This window comes from Argiope bruennichi, chromosome X1 (assembly GCF_947563725.1).
Source record: "Argiope bruennichi chromosome X1, qqArgBrue1.1, whole genome shotgun sequence".
NCBI lineage: Eukaryota > Metazoa > Arthropoda > Arachnida > Araneae > Araneidae > Argiope > Argiope bruennichi.
The window spans coordinates 44,237,208-44,251,560 of NC_079162.1; the positions used below are offsets into that span (position 1 = coordinate 44,237,208).

Genomic DNA, 14,353 nt, shown 5'->3' on the forward strand with positions numbered 1-14,353 from the left:
ATATTTAAATTAATATGTCGATAATTGGAATTTGCAAATGATTAGGAGTAAGAAAAAAGGTACAGCATTTTTGAATAGATAAATAGGTAGATGAATACCTTTGTCAGCGAACACGATGCTTTGCGATTTCATTGTTTATAAAACCGTTTCTTTAATTTGAAGTCATATATTGGATATCAGAAAATCGATATTTTAACCTCGAAAATACGTTGAAGGAGAAATTGAATATAAATGTTACTGTTTGCATTTTTGAAAGCGTAAATCAGCAAGGGAATTCTTAACTCGACGATGCACGATGTTTTGGAAAACTGTTTGCAAATTTTTTAAAGTCATTTTCTTTTATATATTTGAAGAGCTTCATAGCTCTTTAGTAGTTATTCCTATAAATTGCTCGTCATTACTTTATAAAAATTCAAGCCGAAATTTCGAGTCATTTGTTGCTTTGCTGTTTTATTGTTTACTTGAAAAAAAGATTCTTGTAAGGGATTAGTTTCTAGGTAATTTGGAATATTCCGTTATTTTGGGAGACATTCTATCCAATTATTAGCTTTTCTTGTAGCAATCTCCAACCGTAAGCCCTACTTTTGATATACCTCTTGTTTAGAATTATATCCTTCTTGCTCAGATAGATGAGGAGCAAAAACAAAAATTGTTATAAGAAAATAAAATCTTGATTGTTTCAACAAATGAGTCGAACCTATTTTTTATATTTTGAATCGTAAACTTGGTCTTATTTTTTAAGGATGAAAGATTTTTTCTTTTATCAGTAAATAGAATCATTTTACCAAGTAACCGTGATTTTAAAATGCACTTAATTAAATAGAAATGTGTTTTGAGAAAATTTAGGAATGTACCTGAATCATTTTCAGAAAAAAAAATGAACCTGTGACTGCTTCTGACTTTTTTCCAGTTATAGATAAGTTTTCCGTATTGCTACGCAAAATCTTCTTACGTTCATCTATATTTCTTTCAATGAATGGGATTCTTCCACTTGAAGATTATTATAAGACATTTTGATGAAAAGAAAAACCCCAACAGTCGTTAAATTATATCCAACTTGAGATGAAGGAAAGTAAAAAAAAAAAAAAAAAAATCATATATTATCTGTTTAGCAACAGTCCTAAAATCTTAAACTTTTAATTCTTCACAGCATTTCAATTCACCTTCTTCGAGGTAATATAATCAAGAACTCGGAAGAACATTCAGCGACTGACAAAATGGCTGGAAAAGAATCCACAAATAATTAGAATTCCGGTCAGAGTAATATTTGAACTTACCGTCAAAATCCTTTTCTTAAGAATCTCTTCAGCTCTGGTCCTATCCCGTTGATAATATATACCCGCAAAAATTAGGGCATTTAATATCAGAAGGGATGCTCCGACGGCTATGGTTACGCTGAGCGCAGCATTGAAGGAGCTCTGGGTCATTACTACAGCTGGGGCATCTGTGGTATTCACAGTGGTGACTGGCATTGTTACATTCTCGGTGGGTACTTGATAATAAGGTTGTATCGAGCTTAAAAGAGTACTGGCCGAGGTCGATTTTGAAGTTGTGGTTGTCGAGGTTGTTGGTGCATGAGTGGCAGCATCAGCTGCTGTCTTCGATAATGAGAAAGGTACTTGACGTACAGCTCCATCGTAAGACTGAAGGTTGTCATGATCATCCAGAAGATGATGCTCTGGAGAGACAGTGGCGGCAGTTGAAGCGTGAAGTTGAGGAAATAGATTCAGCCAAAAAGAAAGACGGTGAGCATGGTAGTGATCTCGAACTCTGGGTTTCGTACCAGCTAAGAAAAACAGACAATAGTTAAGTATATATATCTGGCGTAAAAGAATAAAGTAAGAGTGAGGTTAATTTTCATAGATCATTACTGCTCTGGGTTTTACACATATTTTTTTGGTTGAATGTTTTTTTTTCTTTTTTTTAATATTTGCTTCTGTTATGCGCATAAATCACACCTGGGGGGGGGGATTGCTTCAGACATGAATATGAAAATCTGCTTGTCTGAGGTCAACTTCGGTGGAATCTGGGTTAGGCTGATTAGTTCTCGCTTCCCCAATAGATGCATTAAGACTGTGAGGTGGAGTTAAATGCCTTTTCATGACTGGAATGTACATCCTACAGGAGAAGCTGTACTGAAATCAGTGATGGTCATAGGACTCATCCTTAGTTTCCATCTCCAATCTGTCGAAACGACAATTGTTTAGCTCACAATAGATGCTTAGGCAGTGAAGGTGTAACTCTGATATGGTTACTATGAGAGTAGAGTGAATGGTTTAAGGCAATATTAAGCACTCCTTTATTTTAAATTCGAATTTTATTTGTAGTATTACAAATCTTTCTCTAAAATATCGAATGGGAGTTAATATTAGCTTATCATCTCATCTCATTCACATTTCACTATCTATGGGGCGATTCAAGATATTGCAATATATATATATATATATATATATATATATATATATATACATACATTATTCATTTTTAACACCATTGGTTTCTTCTATTACCTAAAGGTCCAAAAAGCTTATTATTAAGAGAATTCGCATTTGTTTTAAATTTCTTATTTTTTTCCTCTTTTCTTCTTTATCGTGCTGAAGGTTTAAAGTCATGAAATACATACTCCTTAGCTATCCTTAAAATGGGATATTGATCTAACAATTCAACATTTATAATAATAAAGGAATGTAAAATTTATGGTATTTCAGTATCTCAGAATGATCTTATATTATTTAGATTCTGGAAAATGAATAATTTATATTCAATATGAATTAAATATTTTTTTAAAAATATTCTATGCTGTTAGAAAAAAATATATTGTCACAAAAATGTTGCAAAAAAAAACAAAACATATTTAGAAAGACAAAGCTGCTTGTGTATATAAATAACACTGAATGGGTTTCCCTGTTTGAAGGCAATTTTAACAGCAACTAATAAACAGAATTAAACCAAATTGTAAGTACAAACTTTGAAACGACTGGAGATATACAATCAGCAAAAAAGGCAACAAAAGTCAGCAAAAACAATCGAAATGTTGGTTTTGTCAGAATGAAAGGGGGTCATTAGTTACAATGATCTCAGGAAAAATGGCTTATGAAAAATTTCATTAATCTTCGAGAGATAAAAACTGCATAATTAGAGAAGAAAGTTATACAGAATGAAACTCACAGAAAATTTATTAAGGGACATCAGGGCTTCAGGCCCACTTCCAGCATTTTTAGAAGATATCTATCCACTTATTTCTGTCCGTATTTACATAATACTGTATGGGGGACTTTTGATGCTTTTTTTGAGATCCATTTTCCTATGCCTTCCATAGTGTACATATTGTCCTTTCTGTGGTACAGTGCTGATTTTTGGAAAGTTGGCTCATGAGTTATTCGCTTCATCCGATCGCAGTTTAAAATTACGAGGTGTGTTTCAAAATATACCTCTTGTAGCTTCAAAAAGAGATATTAATATAAACTGAACTAAATTTAAATAAACTAAACCACAGTCTGCATATGAGAATTGACTTCAATCCGTTAACTGGATTTAGCTGCAAGCTCCTCCTAACAGCACAAGCTATTTTATGGACATTCTATATTTAAAGTTACACATATAATATCACTGATAACAAATGTGGCTGCTTATATTTCCTTTATAATGGATACAAATTCTTTTATAACACACAATACAAAATGTGTTTAAGATTCATATTGTATTATGTAAGAACTGATTCACCTCCATTAAATTCGACCCCGAGTAAGGTTAAATTTCTGATGAACGTTCCTATATTGAAATGAGATGGGGAGACATATATTTTAATGTCAGTCGCGATCTCATACGTATAATTTCAAAAATTTCGCTGATGAGTAACTCGCTGGGAAAAACAAAGAAAACGATATTGAATAATTATTAAATAATTATAACCTAGGTCTGGCATATTCATGCCATCAGATAATATTTTGTCATCACGTTTGCGGCAATCAAAAGGAATGAATAAATGTAGTATGAATATGCAAAGCTTAAAAGGGAGAGAGTAACTTAAAGGTAGCCGTAAATGAAACTCAAGAGAATGTAAATCAGCTGAAATTGCTGAGGTCTGCTTTTCCGATGAATTTCGATTACTAAGAGAATATTCCAGTGTATTCATCGAAAACAGATTTCACTTTGACATATTGTTAATCGATGAGAGGATATTTAGATAAAATTCATCCATTTTTACATTTGATTTGTATTGCTTAAGAGGTTAGTTACAATTCAGAGCATGAATGAATTAATTAATGAATATCGTTTTTTTTTAATATAGAATATTATAAAGAATTAAATATTGAAATACTTACCCAATAGCAAGTATTTCTGGTGAATATTGTCATATTTCGGCCACAAAGTCCGTTCGTATCTGCCCTTTGTTCTATCCTGAGGTTTTTCGGATGGCAAAGGGTTGGGATCGCTGAAATATGATTAAAGCTTGTTTTGAATATACTTTAGGATCAAATTTAAAAGAGTGTTAAAAAATTTTAGAGATAAGGAAAACTATAATTCATCTGGTACATAATCATTAAAAAACTGTTGAAAATAAAAGAAATAAAATATAATTTTTGGATTAAAGAATATATTGGATGTATAAATATGACTCAGACAATGTTTAATAGATGGTTATAGCAATACTGCTTGCTTTCGAAGAAATCGAGAAAGCTGTATTTAAAAGGCTTGGCAACAACCTTTAATAATTAGTACAAAAATGTCTGGTTAATATTTTTTCAAATATTAACCAGAGAAGGTCAGAAAAGATATTAACAAGAAATATTAACCAGGTCAGAAAAGAAGTTAAGTTTTCTATCAAATAAGCAAAATTTGAAGGAAATTATATTACATTATTTCATTGTAAAGAAACCTGTAGCAGAAACACATCCACTGCTGTTGTACATTTATGATGATTATGCCCCATCAAATACAACTTGCAAAGAGTGGCTTCGGCGATTTCAAAATAATGATTTCAATATACATGACAGAAACATAGTAAATAAAAAAAATAAAAAAAATCCGAAATGCTGCGGCCCAATCAAGCAATCAATGGTGAACGATACAATTGACTGCAATTTGTTACAATTGACTACAATACAGCATCTCCATATAGAATGCCCTTTTTGGAGAGTGGTTCAATTACCACATAGATATCAAAAATTAACATCTAAACAATTAGATTTTGTTCTTCATGAAATTTGTTGGTTCTTCAAAAAATAGAAAAATGTAGTTTCTGGAGGAAAATATTTTGAATAAATCAGTCTTTAATTTTTATGACAAAAAAAAAAATGTCGATTTTTTTTAATTTCAAAAAGAACGGAATCTTATTTATACATCCAACATTAAACTTTTGTACATCGAATAAATGCAAAATTTTACTTATATAAAACCTCCTATTTGGATTTATTCGTTGTTATTTCAATCCAAAGAAGAAAAATGCATTTTAGATATGTAAGTATGTAAAAGTGATTTATCAAACCTCATAACATTATATACTCTGCTTCACTAATTCAAAATCATTAAATTATGCAGACATGTCGTAGATAACATCGTAAAATTAGAAGTTTCCTAATTACTTTATGTATTATCCAGAAATCTACCATTATTTTCCATGTAAGGAAAATTAAAAATATACCTTTAAGTGCTTTTAAATTATAATCAACTATTAAGATACAAATACTTTTATCTTTCATAACCCCGGCTGAACTCAGAGAGAAAAAGTTTAACTGATGGAATCACTTACATAATCCGACTTAATCCTTAATTGTTGCCAGATTTCGTATCAAAATTAAATATGTATATTAACAAATTGCACGACTTCCTTAAGCCCATTTAAGCACGTCTCTTATTTTCCTCACCTTTCATACTCTAGTCTTTCCCTTTCTCTTATGATTGGAATAAATAAGAAAAACAAGGATTTCCTATCTAGAGAGAAAAAATCAACCATTAATTACATAATTCTAGGCTTTTGCTTCATTTGGCTAGTTTATTCTTTCTTGAACTAGAAATTGGAGCATCTATTAATTAATTAAATTACGCTATTTATTAAAACCTGCTGATTTGTGTCACGTGCCCAAAGTAGACAAGAAACTTACTGTAAAATACTAATAAAAAATGAAATTTATTTTCTGTTCTGGTAATTTATTGCTTTCATCTCGTGTGTATCAGGGTTATTTCACTGTTATCGCCTTGCAACTTGACGTAGCTGCAGTGATTCATTTGCCAGAAAGGAAGATTAATCTTTTTAATTAATAACTGCTTATTATGTTTTAATGCATTTAGATATGATGTATAGCATGCCTGAAAAATTCGGTTCGATTAAATATTGCACGTTTTAGTTTTAACTCTTTTTCCTTATAATCAATACATTTCTGAACTTTTCTTCAGAAATTAAATTCCATAAATTTTGCTGGAAATTGCTCTTCTTCAAAATATAGTTAAGTTTTCGGTTTCTGCTATTAATGTATATTTTAAAACTATTAATGAGCTAGTGTGTTGAAACAGATTAATAGATGAAATTTAGTCTTAAATTTTAATCCCTCTGATTCAGTATAAAGATAGATAGTTTTTGAATTAAAAATCTGTCAGACGTTTAATGCACTTGGATATGATGAGATGATTTTTTTCCTAATGAGTTGATTTTTCTCTTTTTAAAACAAGAAATATGTGTTTCAAAACAGAAAAGAAAATACAGAAATGCATACTGTCTCATAGAAGAACTTTATATATCGAAACAAAAAATATTATTTTCTTCAAAAATGCCTGTTATTTAAAGAAAAAAAATACAATGAAATATTTAAAGAATTCTTCAATCGTAAATAAATTGAGGAACTTTTTGTTTTTTTTAATGCTTTTTCTGCTGTTGAAAAATAAGAATTAAATTAATTAAATTTACTTGTAATCAGACAAAACATTTTTCTAATATTTGTTTTCTAGTAATAATAATTAAAATTGTTTTTATGAGAGAATATTTACTTAATTAATTCGCTTATATTTATTGGCTATAAAATTTTATTTCTTCTGATGCATTGAATGAGTTTTTGGTACTTTATATCAGAACTGATATTTTTGAAAAAAAAAAAGAAATATAAAATGCAAAGACATTATAAAAATATTAAAGAATCAGCAGGATTTTAAAATTTTCTATACAATAAAACAATATTTCTAAATTTGTAATTATAAGCTTTATTATTAATTTTTGACTGATAAAATAATTCTCCATTATTTTAAAGAAAAATCTGTTTATAGACCATGGTATTGTAGGGTGCTAACATTTTTCATGATCGACAAAAAACGGAGTACATGTTTAACTTAACAAGTTTTAAAGTTTTCAATGTAATTTAAATAGCTCTAATAACATAATCTTTTATCTTTTAGCAGAAGTTTCTAAGAAATTGCGTTTTTAATATTAACAATTTATTTTAAATATTTCTAAATAACACAGAGAAAATGAGATCAAAATTAAGAAATTACATACGTTTTTAAATGCTTCGTATTTTTAGAGATTATATTTCCTCTGATAATCTATTGTTTCACGTAGATTTTATCAAAGCTGCAGATATGAAATTTATTGTATTAACTTGAAATACCAAGATTTTTATAAATTTTATTCCCTCACTTAACACGAAAAGTCATGTAAAGTGTATCAAATCAATATAGATTTTGTAAAGACTTTTACAAAAGTTATATTGTATTTTAGTTGTAGCTTGCTAGCTTGTATTTTAAAAACTTTTTTAAGGATTCACATAACAATATGCATTCTAAATATGCAAGATAGCCATAAGCTCATATAATTCTAAATAATATTTTTGGATTTTAAAGAAAAGCTTTTTATATCAAATGACAATTTATTATATAAAACAAATATTATTAACAAGAAACTTACCCATATTTAGCGAAATTCACCCAGTAAGTCATAATTGCTTCAGATAACACTACCTCCTGCTGTGTATAGTTCTTCTTAAAATGTCCTAAAGTACGAACCAGTGGAGCACCAAATACAAACTGAAGATCCTCTCCGGATACACAACCTTGCCTTTGAGGAAATTTTCCATCTTCGGTCTGATAGTTAAACACATAGAAGAACGATCTCCTTTGACTCATCGAGTGATAATTTGCCGAACGTACCATTGGAGCAACCACAAGTGCATCGCCAAGGGCATCAAGTGTGTTATCCAAAACATTAATATCGTGTTGAATAGCTTTCGTCCAGTCGGTATACTCGTTGACTATAGTAAGAAAAATTTCCTGTAGATGAAAGTTGAAGATATTTCTGACTAGTGTTCTTAAAAGTTTGTCTCTGCGTTCAATTGATAGGCCATCCTTTTCTTCTTTTTCAGAAATCTGGAAATACGATTCTACTCTGGTAACGCCAAACATGAGATCAAACATGCCAAACTTATGTTCATTTACAAGTTCTTCCATCATGGTAGAAGGTTCATTCTGGATAACAATACCATCGATAGTTGGTCCAAATCCGGTAAGGAACATCGGTACTGAGATATCCACTCTTAAAATATCTTTAACTGAACGCTGTCGCAAGCATTCCAAGAGTTTAGCTGGTTGATTCGTTGGGCATCCCACAGTCCGGCCTATTTGTTGGGCATAAAGATTGGCATCACGGGCTATTGCCCATGGGCTCAAGGCAGATCCACTCATCATTATAGCTCGATGGAATAAACCTGCTGGAAAAAGAGAATTTCCTAAAAAGAAAGACAAAAGACCATTCACAAATTCGATATGATACTTAAGGCCAGGGGGGGAGAGGTTCTTCTAAAACTACTATCTGGCTACCAATTCTACAAGGCTACCAATTCTACCAGACTACCAAATCTACAAGGCTACCAATTCTACCAGGCTACCAATTCTACCAGGCTACCAAATCTACAAGGCTACCAATTCTACCAGGCTAACAAATCTACAAGGCTACCAATTCTACCAGGCTACCAATTCTACCAGGCTACCAATTCTACCAGGCTGCCAATTCAAATTCTATTCAATTCTACGAATCGTTCACAAATCACATGGGTGACAAAATGTAAGAATATATTGAAAATTTACATTTCCATTGTTAACACAGCACACATGAGAAGAAAAACACGTTTAGTACATTACTTAAATGCATTTAAACTCGTATGGTAGACTATTAATCCCTTGAAAATTCATTTCCCTCTATTAACTACTTAGATTATTTTATCTATTTTGGAAACATGCAGAAATTTGGTTTTGATTCATCAAATAAAAAAAATGTCACATGGTTGGTATGGTTGATACATGGCCAGATTTTTTAAACAATTAAATTTCGAAGAATTTTCCCATTTAAATCTATAATATTTCCATGAAATAACTGAAGAACCATTTTTATCACACAACATGTGTCTTAGATGATAATAATTGACTTATCAGCATTGTTTCTTTTTTACGCAGCAGGAAGTCAATATTCAACCTATATAATGTTTCGTGTATATTATCATGACAAATATGAAAAATAGAAAGAATTAAGATTTATGTGAAAACTTGTTACTTACATCATAATTCTCATAATTATGCTAGCCATTGAGGCGAATCAAATAGTATTGAATAGAAAATGTAATAAATCAAACATTATGCATTTTCGTATTGATTTAGGATACATATTTCATAAACCATTCTCCGAAGTGTTTAGATGTGGATGTTTAAGTTTTGTCTAGACTCTATTCATTAATAAATAGTTGAAGCCAGACATATTTTCTTCTGTCTGTAACATTTTGAATCTATGTTTTTATTTAATGTGTACATAACAAATAGATTTATTAAAGTTCCTGCTTTTGTATGACTTGAATGCGTTTTACATGAAATTACCGATAAAACTATAACTCTAAGAATCAAAATGAATTAATCTCATATTTTACTTTTTTTAACAAACATATGCTATGAATAATTCAAAAATTATATGACGCTAATAAGAAATATACATTCAGTGTGATTTAAAATGTTATGAAGCACAACGAAAGAAATCAGTTGTAGATTGGATTTTATGATGCGAAAGGTCATGAGTTTGCATTAGAAGGTGATGTAATGAAGTGAAATGAGAATTCCAACTATCATTCTTCTTCTTGAAGAGTGAGTTAAAGTAGGAAGTGGTATAGTTGCTGAGATGGCAATCATGCTTTTAGAATAGCAATCAATGCAATCAAGTAATGAGCATCAATGCTAACCTATATGCATGACCTGTAGAAATCATGAAAATTTTGACATACATCTATCATGATAATTTTCACACACGTGTAGATTCATTTTGAACTGTACACTGTAATTCAATACATTAATGCATGCTTGCCTCCTCATCAATATTGTAAATTTCCAGCCTACTTTTGCTGCGGGTACGACTAAAGTATTCAGAACCAAAATTGCTTTTTTGAATTAAAAAAAAAGCATTTTGATCTGCATGTTCCTATGTAGAATTAATTTATTTTGATAAATGTGACATACGTACGAAGGTAGCCTGAGCGCGTTAGAATTCCCCTGTATGAGTATTTTAGTATCATAGAATAAATGTTTCTTTATTTTAATTTGTGCATAAGCGTTTTTTTAGGAGAATGTGGATATTCATTTAAATGACCTTTTTACAAATCTACAGCGACATTAAATGAAATTCGGCACACGTGTTCTTCAAAACAAGAGGAAGTTCACTTTCAACTTTCCAAATTAATTAATTCAAAAGTTAATTAAAATTTCGATTAATTGAAAATAAACTAAGATTTCGCTTTTTTTCCATGTTATTTCTTGAAACGAGTATCTCAGAAAATTGGAATTCATACTGTTTAAAAATTTTAAAAGATGCATTTTCAATAGTATCAATTTAATTGTGGTAAAATGTTTTCCTTAATTTTACGAATCGTCCAAAAATATTTCTACATGATTACTAACAATACTACTGTAATGAATAAGCAACTAATTTTACCAAATGCATGCTGTTGAGAATATTTATTTTTGTCCTTAATGTTTTATTTTGTAAATATCATTTCGCAACATTTTATTCATTCTAAAGATTTTTCACCTGTTTAAAAATTTTCAATTTATATGTATACAATAAAACGTTTTCTCCTGCTAACTAGAAACCGATAATTTTTGTAGCATTATAAAAGACATTCGCTTTTTATTTTATGTTACAACTGCGATTTCTTGCTTTATTATTATTTCGCAATTATTAAAATGTTGGTTTTTTTTAGATAATCTCACTAAGAAAAATTAAAAAGAAATTTCTAGTATCCATAAAATTCATTATTCGGCAAATTCTAACAATTGCTTCCATTTAAATGATATTCTGATAAAATTAGAAAAACGGTAGAGCCACCAATTTGACTTTTTTCTAATTTTTTGACTTTTCAAATTTGGTATCAAATTTATAGTTGAGCTCGAAAAATAAATTTAATTCTTTGTTTCATTTCGAAAGCAAGAACAGAAAAAAGGTAATTCATTTCCCATCAAATTAATATTTACTTTTTTTATTCAGTCACAAGGGGACAGTTTTAAATACTTATGCATTTTGTATCAACCCTTATAGTTTTCTTTTTCATATAGAACAAATTTAATTTTCTGATATATGGAATAATGTATTGTGTACTTTTTTGTATCAGATATGTATGTATCCAATAATATACTGTCTAGATCCTTCAAGTTCCCTAAAATTCAAAATCCAATACAAGGAAGTGTCATAGTCGAAAGAAGAAATTTCCTGCCAAAGAAGAAGTGACAGAACTGTTGTATGGATTTTACAATGATGTCTAATTACTTTTTTTGTTAAATAATTTCTTTCAGGCTTACACTAATTCTTGCTGAAATAACTTAAATACGTTCTTCGTTTTTAATTGCAGTGGAACAGTATTGCAATTTTGTAACCATATAAAAACTGCAGGTGAACAAGCCGGTCACTAAAGGCGGCTAGTTAACATTATAGTAAAGAAAGAAACTATTATCTTGTTTTTATAACAATAAATTTTTTAGACAAAAAACATTATTATTTTAATTTTTAGACAAAATTGTTAATTTTTTAGACAAAATTATTAATTTTTTAGACAAAATTACTAATTTTTTAGACAAAAAAACATTATTATTTTAATTTTTAGACAGAATTATTAATTTTTTAGGCAATAAACATTATTTTATTTTTTAGGCAATAAACATTATTTTATTTTTTAGACAATAAACATTATTTTATTTTTTAGACAAAAATAAAACTAGTTAAATTTTTATTTATAATACGAATAGCGTCTATATAATAAATGTATGCTGTTTATATTTTTATTCCATATAAGCAATAATTACAATTAATGTGCATCTTGTAGTCTCTAAATATCTAGATAAAGCAATGATTCTTATTAAAAATAATAAACCAAATGAATCTAAGATTAATTTGATAATGATGTTTAAAATTCAGAAGAAACAAACGATGCAGAAAAGTAACATAATTTGTCTGCGAAGATGATTCGAACGCACTATTGACACTCATATTTTTTAATTGTCAATACTACTCTTTCAACAACTTGCACTAACATTTTGCAATTAAAAATCTTAAAGCACAAATAGCAATTATAATGCTCCATTAAAGTATTTCTAATATTGTATCAATTCATAGAATTAATCACTCATTAAATTCTATGACCAAAATGTCCTTGTTCAAGAGCATGACAAATGAATCATACAGAAACTGTTTGAACTAACATTTGACACGAAGAGTTTTGTTTAAAAATCAGTTTCCTTTCGGTTAGTCAACTAAAGGTATGGGAAACTAAATATTCTAACCCAGTTGGTTAGGAGGAACACTTCGGCTGACTTTCACCTACACTTGTTTGATACAAATGGATAGACAGTCGATTCCGAAGCTTAGAGAACCGTTAATAACACTGATTGGTCTTTCTGTTACTGAGTCACGTAACCAGTGAACGGAGTTGTTGACAAGCTACTGAAACTGGAATATTGGACAACAGAATGATTAGTGCTGAAAGGTAGGTGGAAAAGGTTGTTAAAGAAAAATAATTCATTGTTGCAACAAATTCAATACGATTCACCAGAATCAAATGGGAATTTTCATAATTTCCCGCTACCATGGAAAGAATGCAATATTCTGAAGGACACGATGGTATTAATTAAACAAATTTTAGAGCTAATAAAAAAGGACTACTACTTTTATTCTTATGAAACTAAAACTATTTGGAATTGAATATTTAAACTTTACTAACAGTAGAAAATTAAATTCATATATAGTTATTGCATTCTAATTCAATTCACAAATAATTACTGCATGCAATATCATTAGTGATTTAACCTGCTTTATAAACTGTTTTAACGTTTAAAAAGCAATAATATTAAAATTTATTTTATATTAAAATTCATTAGAATTCGGTTTTATTATTTTTTTAGTTTATAATTTTGTTCAATTGTCTTTGTTTTTAACAGCATGAATGATAGTGGGCTTAGCGCCATTAATCCAATCTTATACAGAACATCAGAATAATTAAATTTTATATGATAACTATTATTGCATAATCGAATGCTCTCGTTCATATTATAAGCTGTATTTAATTTTTTTACAAATTACTAAAAAATTATAATTTGTCTTTAAACTTCATTAGTTATCATAATTGATTAAACATGGTATATTAAGATTTTTTTAACAATTTCGTGTATAAAGTATGCAAAGAAAAAAATACTACAGTTATCAATAATTCGATATTAATACTTTCATGACTATTCAGATTTCAGCCTTTTTCTGAGAACAAAGAAAATATTTTTGAGATATTTTCTATATCATTGCCTGTATAAATTATGTGAATTTGATAATTAAAAAGGAAAAAAAAGTAGCTGATTGAATGATATTTGGTTATGTGATCGTTTGGTCATTACACTTAAATTCTAGATTGTTGTTAAATTTTAGGAAATACCCATCGACAGAAGATCACGTGAGTCTCCGTGTATGTGTACACACGATAACTGAAAAGTGCAAATAATAAGAATAATGGTCTGAACCTCAAAATTATAGATCTTTATCAATGGGATTGGACCAAATCTTTCATTGCATATATTCTATCAAACGACGAAGTTAAACTCAACGCATCATAATATGAGATATATAAGAATTTATCAATTGAGAGCGAGTTTTGTGATGTAATACGATAAATTAGAAACAAGTTTTATTGTATTTTATCCGTGAATTGAAAATTATTTTTTATTTCTATTATTTTCTTACTTTTAATTTTTATTTTATAGTTCATTTATACGAATAAAATGAAACTTTAGAATATTTTTTTTTAAATTTACTTTCAGGTGACGCATGAGGCGTAAATCCAAATTTACTCATAATAAT

At 29.2% G+C, this 14,353-nt stretch overlaps 1 protein-coding gene across 3 annotated transcripts in view; it reads right to left on the minus strand.

The window, feature by feature from the left end:
* LOC129958471 (neuroligin-4, X-linked-like) overlaps positions 1 to 14,353 on the minus strand; it is a 350,433-nt gene that overhangs the window by 16,909 nt on the left and 319,171 nt on the right. Inside the window, exons 4-6 of one of the 3 annotated variants that reach the window (XM_056070968.1) lie at positions 7,895 to 8,690; positions 4,326 to 4,435; positions 1,278 to 1,786 (exon numbers count right to left, since the gene is read on the minus strand). In XM_056070968.1, the coding sequence (XP_055926943.1) occupies positions 1,278 to 1,786; positions 4,326 to 4,435; positions 7,895 to 8,690 (1,415 nt within the window). Of the gene's footprint in view, positions 1 to 1,277; positions 1,787 to 4,325; positions 4,436 to 7,894; positions 8,712 to 14,353 lie in introns of all 3 variants that reach the window. The other 2 variants (XM_056070967.1, XM_056070966.1) reach the window with 2 other exon arrangements.